At 42.4% G+C, this 19,704-nt stretch overlaps 1 protein-coding gene across 8 annotated transcripts in view; it reads right to left on the bottom strand.

Moving 5' to 3' along the window:
* The window catches only part of lcp1 (lymphocyte cytosolic protein 1 (L-plastin)), a 114,223-nt gene that overhangs the window by 51,572 nt on the left and 42,947 nt on the right, over positions 1-19,704 (bottom strand). For 7 of the 8 annotated variants that reach the window (XM_038802663.1, XM_038802661.1, XM_038802666.1 and 4 more), the window contains exon 2: positions 1,661-1,761. In XM_038802663.1, the coding sequence (XP_038658591.1) occupies positions 1,661-1,727 (67 nt within the window). In that variant the 5' untranslated portion in view covers positions 1,728-1,761. Of the gene's footprint in view, positions 1-1,660; positions 1,762-19,632; positions 19,653-19,704 lie in introns of those variants that run through there. The other variant, XM_038802664.1, reaches the window with a different exon arrangement.

Raw genomic sequence — 19,704 nt, 5'->3', positions numbered from 1 at the left:
TTTATATAGATTGTAGACAGTTGAGGTCCGAGGACTGACCCCTGTGGCACCACGCTAGTTATAGTTCACCAGCCAGAGAAGGACCCATTTATCCTGACCCTCTGCTTTCTGTCAATCAGCCAATCCTCAATCCAACCTAGTCCTCCACCCCCAATCTCCTGCGATCTCACCTTCTGGTTCAGTGTTTTATGCGACAACTTGTCAAACGCCTTCTGGAAGTCTGGATATACCGCATCCACAGGTTCCCCATTATTCACCTTGCTGGTTACATCCTCAAAGAACTCAAGCAAGTTTGTCAAGTATGACTTATCTTTCATAAAACCATGCTGACAATGGTGGATTCAGCTTTGTCTTTCCAAATGTTGAATCACCTCCTCCTTAATGATTGATTCCAGCAACTTCCCCACCACAGAGGTCAAGCTAACTAGTCTATGGTTTCCTACATTTTGCCTCTCTCCCTTTCTGAATAGGGTCATCACATTTCCGTGCTTCCAATCCACCGGGATCTTTCCAGAGCCCAGAGAATTTTGAAATATCATCATCAATGCATCCACTATCTCTGCTGCCACCTCCTTTAATACCCTAGGGTGCAGGCAATCAGGTCCCACAGACTTATCTGTCTTTAACCACATTAGTTTATTCAATACCTTCTCACTATTGATGGTTATTGCACCAAGTTCTCTGCATTAATTGTAGTTTTTTTGAATTTTTTAATTATCTTCTACCGTGAAGACAGAGGCAAAATATTGGTTCAGTGCCTCCGCCTGAGGCGGTACAGTGGCACAGTGGCTAACACTGCTGCCTCACAGCGCCAGGGGCTGTTTAGCACAGGGCTAAATCGCTGGCTTTGAAAGCAGACCAAGGCAGGCCAGCAGCACGGTTTGATTCCTGTAACAGTCTCCCCGAACAAGCGCCGGAATGTGGCGACTAGGGGCTTTTCACAGTAACTTCATTTGAAGCCTATTTGTGACAATAAGAAATTTTCATTTCATTTCAGGGACATTAAACTCTGATAACACTCAGCTTCATCCCCAACTTTCACTCCCAGAGTCTTCTTATATTTTGATATTTTTATGTTTCCTTTCCCCTCCACAGTCGTTAGACTGGCCTTGCCTGTTCATCCTATTAACCTCCACCATCTCCCCCCCCCCCCCCCCCCCCCCCCCCCCGGATTTGCTAGTTTAAAGTCCTTGTGACCAACTTACTTATCCTTTCCACTAAACACTGGTACCAGATCGGTTCAGGCAATGACCATACCAATGGTACAGAACCCTCTTGTCCCGTTACTGATGCCAGTGCCCCATGAAATAGAAACCTTCTTTCCCGCATCACTCCTAATGGCGAACATGTCTTTACATCCCATTTGCACAAATACAAGGCCAGCTGAATGTTGAGTCACCTGCCCAGAAGTAGTCACAGAGATTGTAGCACCTAGATCTTCTACCAGCTGAAGGAAGGTTGGTGTGGTCAAGAAAGAGAGTAGTACCGGCAGCGAAAGATGGGCCCATCTTCAAACTGAGAGTAACAAAGTACCGGTGACATGTTCCAGCTACTTGACTTAACCCGAGGTACAATTAATGGACCTTCAGTTCAGTCAGACAGTCACTCAGTTGTTCCTCCCAAATAACTATTGTTAAGGTTATATCATGAGGTTACTCACCAATTTTTGAAAATGCAATTCGAAGCTCTTCCAGCTCTTCACTGCCGATCTGTGCTGTTTCTGCCATAATCCTCTAATATCTCTGACACAAGCAAACAAATCTGAAAACAAAATTAAAATATTTGGCTTATTACTTTCATAGTTGTAGTCAAATAATGTAATTTCTCGCAACAGTCCTCATTCCGATTAGTTATTTTAAATCGTGCAGCTGATATTATTGATTTTTGTTCAAAATCTTGTAAATATCTCTTTTTGGCTTAATGATTTGAAACCATAAAAGAAAACGTGATCAAATAGCAGCAGCAAGAAGTGCATGAGTACTGCGCTTTCCTCATCACCCAAAGGGCAACTCAATACAGTTCCAACAACTAATTTTCACACAGCAATGTCCAAAAACCTCAATAAGATAAATGGTTATTTAAATGATTTTTGCTGTTGTTGGTTAAGGGGTAGATATTGGCCTAGTTATGAGGAGAATTCTGCTGTTGTACAGATGAAGCGATTGTTTACATCCACTTGATGAGGCAGATACGGTATCAGTTCCACACCTCCAGGACACCATCTCTAACATTGCAGCATGCACTCGGTACTTGTACTAAGGTGCTCACTTGTACTCAGGAGTATTGTAAGCAGTTTTGGGCCCCATATCTAAGGAAGGATGAGCTGGCCTTGGAAACTGTCCAGAGGTGGTCCACAAGAATGATCCCTGGAACGAAGACCTTGTCATATGAGTAACACTTGAGGACTCTGCGTCGGTACTTGGGAGTTCAGAAGGATGAAGATGCATCTTATTGAAACTTATAGGATACTGCGAGGCCTGGATAGAGTGGACGTGGGGAAGATGTTTCCACTTGTAGGAAAAACTAGAACCAGAGGACACAATCTCAGACTAAAGGGACGATCCTTCAAAACAAAGCTGAGGAGGAATTTCTTCAGCCAGAGAGTGGTGAATCTGTGGAACCCACTGCCACAGAAGGCTGTAGAGGCCAAATGTGAGTGTCTTTAAGACAAAGATAGATAGGTTCTTGATTATTAAGGGGGTCAGGGGTTATGGGCAGAAGGCAGGAGAATGGGGATGAGAAAAATATCAGCCATGATTGAATGGCAGAGCAGACTCGATGAGCCGAGTGTCCTAATTCTGCTCCTATGTCTATGGTCTGATGGTCTAAGGTGCCAGCCTAGATTATGTGCTGATGTTCCAGAGTGTGTCTTGAACCCATGACTTCTGACCCAGAGGCAAGCCACAATGGACGGGATCACTTTTTGGCAAGTCTGCATATTAGAGTGAGACAGTAAGCCTCACTCTAATGTGGAGATTCCTGAGGTACCTGAGGCTTTGGGATTCAACCTGACTCCTCAGAGACCTTGGGCGAGCGCCATTAATCAGTGGTCCCCACAAACAGGGACCGGAAGGGACAGAAGGACCCCAGCTGCATGCCCTTTGGGCAGGGCACCACCCTCTCAAGGACAGCTCGGGATGGCCAATAAATGCTGGCCACGTCACTGACACCCACATACCATGAATGAATCAAAAAATGGGGGAAACCTGCAGTAAAATGAACACCTTTTTCTGAGGAAATGAGAAACTTGCAGATAATAAAATTATTCTCTAAATACATCCAGTGATTAAGAAGTAATTAATACTTTTATTGGTCTATTGGTGCTGAAGCAAATCACTTGAGATCAAGGTCTCTGTGCCACATTAGATACATTGTACATATTAGAGTGGAACCCATTTTTAGTGCATCAGATGTAACTATTCCTCAAAACAGCTGTTAGAGAAGTTTATGGAGTGGCACGAGTTTAGTGAAATTACTACCTAGTTGTCAATAGCTTAACTTCTGGTGCTTAACAGAAGAGGAACACAGGGATGCATGACCTTTCACTTTGATGGAAGCAGCATCATCAATCATAAAGCATTTCCTTGGAAATGTGGTTGTGATCTCTAATTTGGAAACAAGTTCTTTTTGCACAGGCTTACTTAGAATTTACAGCATACATACAGATAGCCGGGTGACAACATCTCATTTTCGGTTAGGTGCAGACAATAAGACTCAGGGAAAAATTGCTCATACGAGGGCTCTCAGAAATGCAGAGGTGTGTCACAGAAGCTACATTTTCCAACTAATGCCCTATATTAATAACATTTTCACTCCATGAGTCACAAATTTGTGTGAGAATGACTTGCAGCTGTTTTAACTTCTTACACATCTACATATATAATCCATCTTGGCAGGAGACAGAAGATTGTCAGGGCCCTTGAAACACATTCAGAATTTAATTCAGAAATATGTACCCTCTAATTGAAATAGTGTATTATATATGGAGAAGCTAGTCACCTGCATTGTGCAATGCGGTAGCATGACAACTTCATTCAATGTTTTTAAAATAAATTTAGAGTACCTAATTATTTTTTTTTCCAGTTAAGGAGCAATTTAGCATGGCCAATCCACCTAACCTGCACATCTTTGGGTTGCGGGGATGAAACCCATGCAGATATGGGGAGACAACAAGTGTTCCTTAAAATAATTACCCTCATTTTGCGTCATGTAACAAGAGCTCAAAATACTTTAATGTACTGATGATCTAGAAACGAGAGCACTGTCTCCAAAGTAGGAGACACAACCTGTTATTTATTAAAATTTCTCCACCTGTGTGCACTTCTTGCAAACTTTTTCCCGGTAAATTATGAAAACACTTTGCAACGTCTCATTGAGGCTCATCGCTGCCCTGTTATTCGCAGGGTTCTAACTCATTCCAAACGATGGTCATTAATTTGGAGTTAAAGTGGTTCCGTTTCTTAACCAATGGGTTGGTTATTTGTTGCACACCTGGTGACAAATTATTTTCAGGGTGTGAGTTTGGTAAAAACAAACCTGTTCCAATAGCACCTTTTTTAACATGAAATCCAGAGGTCATGTAAGGCACTATATAAATGTAAGTCATTCTGTTTTTTCTTTCTCATCCCATGAGCCTGCAGTGAAAGCTCTGCAGCAATCTAATTGACATTTTTAGGCTGATTGCCTGCATTAACACTGTCGCACCGGTATAACCCATTGAATTACAATCTGTTCCGAATTATGTCAGTTTTATTTCCACTCTGCCATTGGTCCCTTTTCCTTTTGTGTTTTAACTTTTGGTTTCTCGACTGGCCAAATGAACAGATTGAAGGAATTCTCTCCACCTCCTCTATTAAAGTCTGCTTTTATTTATCCTTTGTACAAAGAACAAAGAACAAAGAAAATTACAGCACAGGAACAGGCCCTTCGCCCCTCCCAGCCTGCGCCGATCCAGATCCTTTATCTAAACCTGTTGCTTATTTTCCAAGGATCTACTTCCCTCTGTTCCCCCCCCGTTCATATATCTGTCCAGATGCATCTTAAATGATGCTATCGTGCCCGCCTCTACCACCTCCGCTGGCAAAGCATTCCAGGCACCCACCACCCTCTGCATAAAAAACTTTCCACACACATCTCCCTTAAACTTTCCCCCTCTCACCTTGAAATCGTGACCCCTTGTAATTGACACCCCCACTCTGGGAAAAAACTTGTTGCTATCCACCCTGTCCATACCTCTCATAATTTTGTAGGCCTCAATCAGGTCTCCCCTCGACCTCCGTCTTTCCAATGAAAACAATCCTAATCTACTCAACCTTTCTTCATAGCTAGCACCCTCCATACCAGGCAACATCCTGGTGAACCTCCTCTGCACCCTCTCTAAAGCATCCACATCCTTCTGGTAATGTGGCGACCAGAACTGCACGCAGTATTCCAAATCTGGCCTAACCAAAGTCCGATACAACTGTAACATGACCTGCCGACTCTTGTACTCAATACCCCGTCCGATGAAGGCAAGCATGCTGTATGCCTTCTTGATCACTCTATCGACCTGCGTTGCCACCTTCAGGGTACAATGGACCTGAACTCCCAGATCTCTCTGAACATCAATTTTCCCCAGGACCCTTCCATTGACCATATAGTCCGCTCTTGAATTAGATCTTCCAAAATGCATCACCTCGCATTTGCCTGGATTGATCTCCATCTGCCATTTCTCTGCCCAACTCTCCAATCTATCTATATTTTGCTGTATTCTCTGACAGTACGCCTCGCTATCTGCAACTCCACCAATCTTAGTATTATCTGCAAACTTGTATCCAATTAATTTTTTTATTTCAATTAAGGGGCAATTTAGCGTGGCCAATGCACCTACCCTGCACATCTTTGGGTTGTGGGGGCGAAACCCACGCAGACATGGGGAGAATGTGCAAACTCCACACGGACAGTGACCCAGAGCCGGGATCGAACCTGGGACCTCGGCGCTGTGAGGCAACAGGCTAACCCACTGCGCCACCGTGCTGCCCTGTATTATCTGCAAACTTGCTCATCAGACCACCTATACCTTCGTCTAGATCATTTATGTATATCATAAACAACAGTGGTCCAAGCACGGATCCCTGTGGAACACCACTAGTCACCTTTGTCCATTTTGAGACACTCCCTTCCACCACTACTCTCGGTCTCCTGTTGCCCAGCCAGTTCTTTATCCATCTAGCTAGTTCATTTTTTCCATCAACCTGCCATGGGAAACTTTATTAAATGCTTTACTAAAGTCCATGTATATGACATCTACAGCCCTTCCTTCATCAATTAACTTTGTCACTTCCTCAAAGAATTCTATTGGGTTTGTAAGACATGACCTTCCCTGCACAAAACCATGCTGCCTATCACTGATAAATCTATTTTCTTCCAAATGTGAATAGATCCTATCCCTCAGTATCTTCTCCAACAGTTCTCTTTCCTCACTAACCATAAACCCCCAACATCACACAAATTTGTAGTCAGAGGACCGGTCTGAGTTCGATAGTGATCAGAATAATTCTCAGACATAAAATATTTGCGAAGATCTATCTTTATTTTCAATGACACGTTTGAGTACACAATGAATTATGAGGCATACCATCTCATACCAATCCCGTGTCATACCTAGTAAATGAGATTTGTGCCAACTTTTCCTGATCCTATTCAAAATCAATTAGGATTTACTTCACTTTGGTGCAATTCTGATCAGCTGGGTCCAAAAATACTAGAATAAATTGACAGTGTTTTCTGTGCTTTGTTTCAGAGTTCAGAGATTGCAGAATGATTGATGCCAACAGTAATCCATCCCAGATGTTCACCGTCAGATTCTAACATAAATTATTAAAAATTGAAAAGGTAATTTGTCAGACTTCATTGCACAAAATATGGAACCAAATGTATTGAATGTGTAGCGACACCTATAAATTCAGATGTATCTATTTGTCTGTTGAAAAAGCAGCAATCTCATGAACAGAACAAATTCTTGTTGACGGAATACAGAAGTACAAAGACACACTGCACAAGTTATTAAAGTGCTGAATATTTAAAGAATAATGTAAATTTATTTGCAGGGCTCTTGGTAGAAAATTCACTCCTGTCTATTCCAAGTGATTTAATTTAAACTCGAGTTGATATTGGACAAATACTACCCACAATACCCTACTGTTGTTTTATTAAAATGGCTCAAATCACCTCACTGAATAATTCAAACTTTTTCAAAGCAAAGAATAGGCTTCTAAGCAAAGTTAAATAACCAATAAAGAAAGTGTCTAAATTTATAAAGCACCTTTCACAACCTTGGGTTGTCCCAAGGTATGTTAAAGCCAACAACTTTAGGCATGGTCATTGTTGTAATGTGGGGAATGTTGTAAATCAATATGAACACTGCAAGAACTCAAAAACAACAATAATGTACAAACCAGATTATCAGTCCTTTTAGTTATGTTGCTTAAGAGATAAATGTTGGCCCAGGGCGAACAAGTCTTTTCTTTAAAATAGTTGCAAGGATTTCTTAGATGCATCTAATTGGGCAGACAGGACCTATATTTAATGTCTCATCTAAAAGATTGCAGGCGTGATCTACCAGCCGCGTTGCGCCCAAAAGGCGGTGTAGTCGGTAGATGCCAGGAGATCCTTCTTCCGGGATCTACCCGGCTCGCCACACCTTGGGAGATCTAATACGATCTGAATTCTGCCCAATGTGGGCGGGATGACTATTTTGCAAATCTGCATATTGGAGCAAGACAGCTAGTCTCACTCTAATATGCACTCCCCTGATCTACCCGAGGTGTTGGGACCTAATCCCATCGCCCCAGAGACATCAGCTGAACGCCACGGCATTTGTGGGGGTCTCTCAGGGGATCGGAGGCCCCTAGGCGCTTGCCCTCGGGGCAGGGTGGCACCCTGGCACTGCTGAGGCCACCCCTGCCAGCTGCCACTGCCAGCCTGACACCCTGTGCTGGGAATCGGGATGCCCTGCGTTTGTGAGGTGGGATGCGAGTGGGCCTGAGGATGCCCTTATGGGTGAATTGGGGTGGGGGTTCAGGGGTTGTGGAGGGTCGGGAAATCGGGACACCATTTAAAAATGACCCCAATCTCCTCCTACACTGAGAAGCTCTGGCGAGTGGAGCTCCTTAGTGCAGGAAACAGGATTAAGTGCAGCCTCGGCAGGGGGTTCCCCTGCTGGGCCCCAAATTGAAACAGAGTCCCAATAGATAGCATGCGGTCTGCAAGCGGCGAGAACCACCCGGCTGAACGCGCTCGTCACGGGACTCTGTTCGAATTTGGTTAGATTGTGCCCTGCATCTCCAAAGAGTGTCAACCTGGTTTATGTACGCGGCTCTCGTATAGGACTTGAACCCACACCCTTCTGATGCAAGAGTCAAGAATATTACCACTGAACGACAGTTGATCAAAATAGAGTATTACCAAAATATTCAAACAATGGGCAGGATTTTCTGGCTCCGCCAGCAGTGGGCATCATCACGGGCAGGAGTGGAAATTTTAGTGAGTTTGGCCGCTCTCCAAATCTTCCCATCCCACCTGTGATGATGCTGCTGCTGTCGGGGCTGGGAAATCCCAAACAAAATCTTTGAAAATTTCTCAAACTTATCAATAAAGGGAAATGTATTTTAATAACTGGATTCTAATAATGTGCATGGGTTAGATCTTTGACATCTAACTGAGTCAATGAACAACATACTGGAGTCGACTTTTGGATACAGATCTGCCGATGATGTTGATAGGGCACCAGATTGATTGGAACCAATAGGCCTTATTTAAATTGAGCAGGCACGCTGTCATGTTCAGGACAGTGGAAAATCATAGAATCGCTACAATGCAGAAGGAGCCATTCGGCCCATCGAGTCTGCACTGACCCTCTGAAAGAGCACCCCACTTCCCTACCCCCCCCCCCCACCTTATCTCTATATCCCCACCTAACTATTGGACAATAAGGGACAATTTAGAATGGTCAATACATCTAACTTGCACATATTTGGACTGTGGGAGAAAACCGGAGCACCTAGAGGAAACCCACGCACACACAGGGAGGTAGAGAAAACTCTACACCGTCACCTGAGGTTGGAATTGAACCCGGGTCCCTGGTGCTGTGAGGCACCTTGCTGCCCACCGTGGCCCCTCATTGGCACTGACAATGAGCTTGCTACTGCATCCTAAAGGAGATTAGGGGTAAGGGAGGCGGGGGTTAACACAGCAGCAAATTTAAGCAAAGAAACTTTGAGCACACTCGTAAAGTTATAGAGGTAAACAGCACAAAGGCCCTTTGGCCCATTGTGTCTGCGCCAGTCAAAAACAACCACCTAAGTATTCTAATCCCATTTTCCAATGCTTGGCCCATAGCTTTGTATGCCATGGCATTGCAAGTGCACATCTAAATATTTCTCAAATGTTATGAGGGTCTCTGACTCCGCTAATCTTTCAGGCAGTGACTTCCAGACTCCCAACTCCCTCTTGGCGAAAAAGATTTCCTCATAGCTTCTCTAAACGTCCTGCCCTCTATCAAGCATTCCCTTTCCTTGTTTGTCCTGCCAAAGCGCATCACCTGACACTTATCCGGATTGAATGCCATTTGCCACTGATCAGCCCATCTGGCCAGCCCATCAATATCCTCCTATAATCGAAGGCTATCCTCCTCACTATTTACTGTCCCACCAATTTTTGTTTCATCCGCAAACTTATTGAGCAACCCGCCTACATTCATATATAAACCACAAACAGCAAGGCCCACAACACTGATCCCTGCAGGACCCCACTATACATAGGCTTCATAGCAGCGAGGAAAACCAGATACACTCAAATGTCCCCAAAAGAAATCCAGAATAAAAAAGTGCCAGATTCGCACCACCTATGGTTTGTAGACAGGTTAAGGAAACAGTCATGACAGTGCTGATTGATTGACACTGGGGCAGCAGGGTAGCACAGTGGTTTGCACTGTTGCTTCACAGTGCCAGGGACCCGGGTTTAATTCCCGGCTTGGGTCACTGTCTGTGCGGAGTCTGCACGTTGTCCCCGTGTCTGAGTGGGTTTCCTTTGGGTGCTCCGGTTTCCTCCCACAAGTCCCAAAAGACGTGCTTGTTAGGTGATTTGGACATCCTGAATTCTTCCTCAGTGTACCAAAACAGGCGCTAAAGTGTGGTGACTAGGGGATTTTCACAGTCACTTCATTGCAGCGTTAATGTAAGCCTACTTGTGACAATAATAAAGATTCTTATTATTATTATTGAATTTCACTAGGGATCAATGACAATACTAGTTGATCCCTAATTTCTACACTAGGACAGTGAATTAAATTAAATTATTGCACCTCAAAAGTAAACCATTGTTATGTAAAGCACTTTGGGAGGTCTTGAGACCATCTGCAGTGCAATATAAATGCAAGTCTTTCCTTTCACTTGAATATTTTAGTTTCTGTTTCTACATTGGCTGCTAAATTGTTCTGATTCTTGGGCTGAATTTCAGCGGTAAATCAGCAATTATTTTTATCCCACTGGTGACCATGTCTTCCAAAACAAAAATGGGCATCAGGATGGAAATGAGCACTGTTCAATATTAAACGGAAAAAAGTTTTGTTTCCTCTAAAATTCGGTATTTCAATCAAAGTGTAATTTTTTTATTGCAATCTACTTCTGGTGATTCATTGATGTTATGTTCTGTGTTGTGGCCGAGTACAGATACGCAAGAACATCTAGTTCTTTGACTAGTAAGATAGTTTGATTAACAAGATGATCACGTGGAAAGATAACTAACGACCTATGATACAAACAATAACAAAATAAGTTAATTCAGTGAATTCTCCTGGAGCTACTTCTCGTGCGGCTGTCCTCCAGTACGACTTACTACCAACTGCCTGATTCCTCGAGTCAAATGGTAGATCACTATCACCACCAGCTGGTTGGGGGGTGCATCGATAACTATATACATTGATAGACAAACATATACAAAACTGTGCACAGGCATATCACCACATCCCCCTTCCTTTGGAAGTGTTAACATTTACATACAAATGTAGCTGTGCTTTACAAAATATGATCCGCACAATAATTTTAAACATGTCCCTTGTGCACAGCTTATTGCACATTTAAAATGACATCATCCCGTTGGTCTCCTGAACCTTGACCAAATACTTGATCTTGCTTCAACTTTCGGAAGACCGGTTTTTGGCTGGTCTTTTTTGCGTCACCAACATTTTCAAACGTTTGAAGCGATGCTGCATGCCCCTCAACTGGTGAGCCACCCACTGACGGCATACTTCTGAATGCTTTTGCAGTTGCAGGCAAGTCTGTGACTTCAGGAATGATCTGCAAACCCTTGCATTCCGGTAACGTAGCTGGATCAATGTCCTCAACATTAGGCATTGCTCCTTCATTTTGTGTTTCAGCCTCAATTAGTGGCTCATCCTCATCTGCTATAATGATCCATGTGTCGTCTTTTGTTGGAGAATTGATTAGTGGCTCATCCTCATCTGATATAATGATACATGCTTTGTCTTTTGTTGGAGCACTGCACGAATATGTATCCATCTGTTCTTCCTGCAAGTTTTCTGATGGACTGACCTCGTGTACTGGGGAATCCACTCCAAGAACCATTCCATGGGCATAAGATAATTCATCATACTTCTCCGCACCTATGATGACTCATGTTCCATGTTCACAATAGAAAATGGTATGATGTGACTTCATGCTTCGACTTCACATGTTTCCAGCATCACAATCTCATTCCCACTGTGGTCTTTCAGTTGTCTCGTTTGATTGATGACTTTCGGTTTAACTCGCAGCCCTTTCAAATCGGACAAACTGAGAAGGTTGGCCCTCGATCCCATGTCGAGCTTGCATTTGATCAATGTGGCATTCAGCATCATTGGAATTTTCCATCTGTCTTCGATTGTAGCAGCATCATCATCACTATTGCTGCAACTGGTCAGTAAGGCTTCTTCACTCTGCATATTCAGACACATCGTGCCCTTAGTCAAAATCAGACCAACGAAAAACACGTCTTCAATGGACATCCCATCAATCTCATTTATTGATCCTATTTGGTCCACCGCTGGACGCGAAAAGCATTTCTTCGCAAAGTTATTTGTTCTGCCACACTTGGAACACACCTTCCCAAATGCCGGTCATTGATGTGGCCTATGTCGATTGCCGCATCGCTGGCGTAAAATGGCTGATCCAGTCGGCCATTTAAAATGGCCGCCCGCACTGAGACCACGTTTCTTATTCAACTGCGTCACAGTGCTGATGGCACTGGCATCTTGTTTCAGATTGGTGTCAGAATGTTTCAGGTTGAGCATACTAATCTGGTGTCCAGCCAGCTCACTCGCATGACAGTTCTTGATAGCGTTTTCCATTTGAAGCTCATCATCCCTCAGCAGCCTCTCACGTACTTTATCATTCGATATCTCGAACACTATCTGATCGTGGATCATCGACGACTTTAACGTACTAAAATTGCACAACTGCTTCCTCAACCGCAAGTTGGTTAACAAACTATCAAAAGACTTGCCTGCCTCCTGGGGACGCGTACAAAATATATAACGTTCAAAAGTTTCATTTCTTTTCGGACAGAAACGCCAATCAAAGTACTTTATTACTTCATCGGAGCTCTTGCTGTCCTCTTCGCTGTCGAACATGAAGGTATTGTATATTTCTATTGCTTGAGGACCTGCTACCGTGAGCAGCAACACAATACGCCTCTCATCAAGCTATGCCTGAAGGCCAAGGGCTTCAACATAGAGTCTGAATTTCTGCTTAAAAACACGCCAATTCTCATCTGCTGAAATTATTTTAAAGGAAAAACAATAGATATCATTTTGAATCTGAGAATGATGCAGAGCTATGGGAAGAGATCAAGGTAGTGGAATTAATTTTGCAAAGACAATACAGACTGAATGGGGTGCCTTCAAACCTTCCATCTCTAACTTCACAGTCTTTCCGTGCATTGAGCTCCAATTGGCCATAGTTTACCAGGTAGGTGGGAGAATTTTCTTTTTTCTTTCTTCAGCCTGTTTTGTTCCGAATTCTCCACTGTTATCTTCAATTGTTCTGCTCCCCTGGTACCATGTTATGTTCTGTGTTGTGGCCGTAGTACAGATGCACACAGAACACTCAGTTCTTTGACTAGTAAGATAGTTTGATTAACAAGATGAACACGTGGAAAGATAACTAATGAACTATGATACAAATGATAACGAAATAAATGAATTCAGTGAATTCTCCTGAATCTCTTGAGTCACATGGTATATCTCTATCATCACCTGTTGGTCAGAGTTCATACCGAAAACTATATATATTAATAGACAACTATATACATTGATGTGCACATGCATATCACCACATATTATGTTCTGTGTTGTAGCCGTAGTACAGATGCACACAGAACATCTAGTTCTTTGGCTAGTCAGATAATTTTATTAACAAGATGAACACGTGGAAAGATAACTAACAAACTATGATACAAACAGGAATGTAATAAATGAATTCAGTGAATTCTCCTGGAGCTACTTCGAGTGCGACTGTCCTCCAGTACGACTTATTACCAACTGCAGAATCACTTGAGTCACATGGTGCATCTCTATTGCCATTTGCTGGTCGGAGGTCATACTGATAAATTTGGTTCAATCTCTCCAGTTTCCAACCTAATCTGGTTGATCTCCTGAGTAATGGCTGAATAGGCGATCATGTTCAACCTTCATTTATTGTTGGTGTTCCTGCTTGTTCTGTATTTATTGCTGCGGATGTTTCTCTGATTGCTGGCTCTGTTGGGTGGTCTGTATCCTCTTCAAGTGTTTTGGGATGACATACCAGCTCTTCTACTGGACTCAAAATGAAGGGACGTTGAACTTTCAAAAACGCTCTTCAGTAAATGGGAAGTTATGTTACCTCTAAAATTGGGTCTTTCATTCAAGGTGTAATTTTGTTGTTGCAATCTAGTTATGGCGAGTCATTGAAAGCTGTAAAACAAGTCTAAAATTCAGCCTGAAATTAAACTGTAAATAACTTATTGGTTGAAATGTTCACTGAGGAAGAACTAATCTGTCCTCTCAATTCGGAGCTCAAGGCAAACCAGAAACAGGAAATGACTAACACAACAGGTTCCATTTTGTCTCGTGTTTTATATCATAAGATGAATCTTCGAGAGCAAGATAGCATGTTAACTCAAAGCCATGCATCCTGCAATAAAACATAAACTTCAAGACGAGTCTCATTCTTTGTGAAGTAAACTCATGCAGCCTATGGGGAAGTGAGGGTTTTAATCCAACACTATTTGAAAGCACCTGGAAAGAAGCTAGCCTAAAGTATATAAAGTAACTTTAACAACAAGCAAGCCAAATTACATTAACTGATATGTGCTGAACTAAAAAACATTACATTTTTAACACAAAGTATTTTGTCCAATAGGAACCACTTTCCTTTGTCTAAAGCTACTAATGCATAAAGCTATAGACATTTGCGGCAGAGAAAAGGGCCATTCAGTCTGTACTGTCTTTGCAAAATTAATTCCACTACCTTGATCTCTTCCCATATCTCTGCATCATTCTCAGATTCAAAATGATATCTATTGTTTTTCCTTTAAAATAATTTCTGCTTCAATGACGCAGTGTGGCAATTAAAGCAAACCATGCTCCAGCCACCCTCTCTAAAGAGATTGAGCATAATTAACCTCTGCTTTCTCAATTCGTAATGATTTAAAAATGTGGACTCATCAACACTGACTCTCCAATTTGAGGAAATATTCCTTCCTTATTTACATCAGCAAAGCCTTTCATCATTTTAAAACTCTCTATAAAGTGCTGGCTTAGCTTGCGTTGCTCCAGTAGTAATAGCCCCAGACATTCAGAGTAACTATAGAATCCCTAGCACCATGTTGGGCCAAGCCCTGAATTAAGAGATAACGGGCCCGATCAATGGGAAAAAAACAGAGTCACGTCCTGGGCGAGATTAGAGGGGTACAAATGCGGGAATGACCCCGCTATCTAACAGCACTTTGTTATTTTTTCGGGCCTCAGCAGGGAACAGTCGATCCCCCAGACCCCCTCAATGCCCCAGCTCATCTGTTGGGGCCCCCCGCACACCACCTCATACGGACAGGGCACCCTTGGGCCCGATCCCCAGCGCGGGCAAATGCCACCTGGACACCTTGGGACTGCCACCCTGGAATCCTAGCAGTGCCCCAGGTACCGTGGAAGTGCCATTTGGGCATCCTGGCAGTGCCAGGCTGACACTACAATGGTGCTCAGGTGCTGGCAATGCTACGGTGCCTGGGTGGCATCAGCAGTGCAAGGGTACGACCCTGCCTAGGGCTGACCACCCTGGGGCCTCTGATCGCCTGCAAGACCCCCCCAAGTGCCGTTCTGCCTGAACCCAGTTTGTGGGGACCAGCGCTAACCAGCACCTGGCTGGAGTCTACTCAGCGAGGCTGGTAGATCCCGGGGGCTGGTTAGATCCAGCATTGGCATAGTTAAGATGTTAAGCTCACTAAACTATGAAAGTGTGAATCCCGCCTATTGACTCGTTAGATCTCGTGGAGCGTAACGATAATTGGGAATCTCAGAAGAGGCCTCTCTGGGATCAACCAGCCGAGTCCAGTCCCGATTCCGGTGGAACACTGCCAGTAAATTGCACCCAATATGTATAAATGCATTACTAAAGGCAACAGTGGTCTTCATTTACAGGCTACATTTGAATTTTGCAACAAAACTGTGGATAATCTCCAATAATTAGCAACTTCTGAAAAATAAATAAAAGCAATAACGATCACCAATAATTGTCAGGATAAAATCTGAAATATTTTGTGTAATATGTCCTGAAATGTATTGTAGGCTCAGCTCCTCACTCACCAACTCTTACATCATGTGTGCCATGGACTGGTTCACAAATCAGGATAAGAAAAATGACCCTGTTTCTACTGTTCCTCATCGCGGAACTGTTCTAATGTTTCCCCACAAATTACCCAAATCACTACTTCTCCTTTTCATGTTGCCAATAAATAAATGAATTATTGTTATGCAGGCATTTACAAGAAGTTAATACATTTATCAGAAGGAATTATTTTTTCAGGAAAATAACTGATAGTGATTATCAAGACAGCACGGTGGCGCAGTAGTTAACACTGCTACCTCACGGAACCAAGGACTCGGGTTCGATCCCGGCCCCGAGTCACTGTCTGTGTGGAGTTTGCACGTTCTCCCCGAGTCTGCATGGGTCTCACACCCCACAAACCCAAAAATGTGTAGGGTAGATAGATTGGCCACGCTAAAATTGCCCTTAATTGGAAAAAAAAATTGGGTACTGTAAAAAAAATTTTTTTTAAAGCCATGTGACCTAATAGTGAGCTACAAAATATTCCAAAGCCACTTGCACCATATGGTTGAATCCCTTGGTTTTCAACCAACGCTAGGCGGATGGGTGGCTGGACTATCATGTCAGTACTGTTCTCTTTCACCTCAATTAAACATCTAAACTGAGGTGATTTTGTGTTTCAACTTTGAACCTGCAATGAGAGTGCAGGCACATACACAGGCTTTTATAAAATATTTCCCAAAATTAAGTTAGACTTCATCTATGGATTTTATGGAAAGCAAGCTAGTTTCAGATGAAATGTTATGCTGAGGTGCAGCAGTGGTCTTGTTATTTAGGGAACTGAAAGTTAGCCAATAGTTATTGGGTGGAATTCTCTGGCCTCCCCGTGGAGTGTTTCCTGGCCCGTGGCAGGGGTATGCCATTGGCAGGACCAGAACGTTCCGTTGGAGCAAAGAGTCGAAAGATCTTGCCCACTATCTACACCAGCCAGGCTTGAGAATCTGCCAGGCCTTCTCTTCTAGGTGAGTTTCACTGACATCCAGCTAATTTGGAAATAAATTTTGACTTTTAATATTGACTTTCATCTTCTATGCCAAATTAAAGACAATATAAACAGAGTAGAATTTTGTTTCAGTTGCCAGTTTATAGAGTTAAAATAAATTATTGCTGTGCAAGCTTTTACATGAAGAAGTTTTTCATGAAAATAAATGACAGTCTCTTTTTGTACAAAGTACTTCAAAAACTATTGACGCTATGCTTGAATCCCTTGGTTTGCAACCTGACCGGTGATGGGACTGATCCTCTTTCACCTCAGTAAAAGCCGCTTACTATTCCCCAAGGACATAATGGAGAGCAAAAATAACTCCAAATTTATCTTCATTGCCGACCCCTATCTCATCTGTCCATCGATTCCCCATTCTCACCTCAAACTCTAAATTCAAGGGACTAATGGACTTCATGTCCAAAACTATACCTCCATTAGTCTGCTACTGATTTATCTGACTCACTCAACTTCCTCTTCAACTCCTTGCCATTTACTCAACTGAGCTTACCACCATTGCTTTCCCCCACATCCACCCTGTTTCTTCCCCTCAGGCCTAGAGAGCATCCATCTTATGAATGAAGCCTATTACACTTGACTTTCTCATATCAATTTCATTTTCTCAACCCTATATGAGCAGACTTTATTAATCTGTCTCCATCCTCCATCACTGTCTCCATCTCTCTCAAGACTATCTTTATCAGGCCCTGTCTCAAGAAGCCCACCTTCAATCCACTAATCTCTCTAAATACCACACATGAAAGCCTTCCTCTTCTTTCAAGATGTTGGAATGCATCTTGGTTTCACAAATATGCTTGCACCTCTTCCACCACACATGGTTCAGAACCTTTCAATCTGGCTTCCAAACACAATACAACACTGGCCAGTACTCCATCACACTGTTGTCTCCAAGCTCCACTGGCTCCCCATGATCCAGTCACACTGACTTTAAAGTTATTGTCCTCACTTTCCAACTACTCCATGACCATACCACACCCTGTTTCAGTGATCTCATCTTGTCATGCTTCCTCAAATACAGCGCACACTTGTATAATGCTGTTTGTAGCCACTCATCCACCATGCTCCTAACGTCGACTTTTTCCACTTTTCCATCTTTTTAAAAACCTTCCCCAAACCCTACTCATTGATCCACCATCCCAATCCCGTTCAGTTTCCCCCTTTCCCCTACTGCCCCGTAATCCACTAATTTGTCTTCCTCGACTGAAAGCACTTTGAGGCAGTGTCCTGTGCAATCAGCTCCAGAGAAACACAAGAAGTAGTTTTGAAAACGGTACTGATCTCAGTAATATCACTGTGGGAAGATATCAAGCAGAAACTGCCGATTATCCAAGCACCAGTCATCTTCACTGGCTGCTAAGAAGGCATTCAAAGCATTCATATAGTAACAGTTCCCCACCCTGTCCCCAACCATGTTGCAAACACAGAATTAAAAAGAAACTATTCACTTCAGATTTCAGAGACAATGAAAAGAAAAGCTCACACAATACTGTCTATATCTCATCATCTACATTACTACTTAAACAAATTACATTTCCTACAGATTCTCTGTATTTTAGATTTGGTTTTGATTTCAATATTTTCAATGTAAATATCTGATAGCCAACAACACCATTTATAACTATTAGCAGCCTCAAACCTGAGCCAAAGACTCATATTCTGTACATCTGTCAACAAAAGTGGCGGACGGTCAAAGCTGGAAGAAAATACTCTCACAATCTACCTACAAGGTTTCCCTCAGAAACAAGTTACAAATACATAGTGTGCCATGTTTTTGCAATGTTCAACTTTTACTTCCTAATATTTGGTTTCCCAACTTCCCTTAGCACAGCAACACTTCTGCTTGCTTGATCAATTCTCACTAGTGTTGCACTATGTCATTTAAATAAATGGTACATTTAATAAAGTACCTAATTTAACTTGTCCCTGCAATCTGTAGTTTTGAGTGTTTCTGTGATTTCACTGCTTACACTACAAATTATCAAGTGAGTTAAAAATAGGTACCACTTTAGGGAAAAAACAAGCTGTATCAAACTTCTCAGTAAATCTTGAAAATTTTAAGGAAGATCGATCCATTAAGTTCAATACTCCATCCTTGACTCATACAAACATACAAATCCAAGGATACTGCATTTCAATAATGGTTTTATAGCATAATTTTACAGATTTTGGGACAAATTTTTTTAAATGTATGAACACTTTCTGATTCCCCGACCTGTTAAATATGACTTAAAATTATATATTTTTTAAAAAACACAATATTAAACAGGTCAATACTTTCAACAATTGAATCGTTTGGAGATTCTGTATAACATTTTTGATTTCCATTGATAAAGAATAAGTTAAAGCACATTCAATCACATTCCCTGTACATTAGGCAGTCTGGGCCTAAAACAGAAACAAGAAAAAGTGCCTTTAAAATAACAATTCTATTTTAAATCAGAAAACAACACCATTCTTAGATCTAATAAGATTCGAGAGAGAGAGAGAGAGAGAAAGAGCAAGGTACATTAACAGAAACTAGTTCTGTACTAATTGCACATTGTACTCTGACCCAATATCAGGCAGAGTAACCTCGACGAGCATTAGCAAAGGATCATAATTTACACTGACCATACCAAACACATACTGCAGATTGAGCAAACGAATGAACAAATGCTGCATTCTCTCATGCTCAATGATTTCCTTTCAAAAATTGTAAAGTGACAGTTGAAGGTGGGATAAATGTACACTCACAGCCTGATCATCAATATGTCTGCTTGGTGCAAGTCTAACCACAGACTTCCTTCACTTTTGATTAAAGATATA

Source organism: Scyliorhinus canicula, chromosome 7, assembly GCF_902713615.1.
Source record: "Scyliorhinus canicula chromosome 7, sScyCan1.1, whole genome shotgun sequence".
Taxonomy (NCBI): domain Eukaryota; kingdom Metazoa; phylum Chordata; class Chondrichthyes; order Carcharhiniformes; family Scyliorhinidae; genus Scyliorhinus; species Scyliorhinus canicula.
The sequence above is the reverse complement of the archived record's forward strand: the minus strand, read 5'-3'. Positions and strand labels throughout refer to the sequence as shown.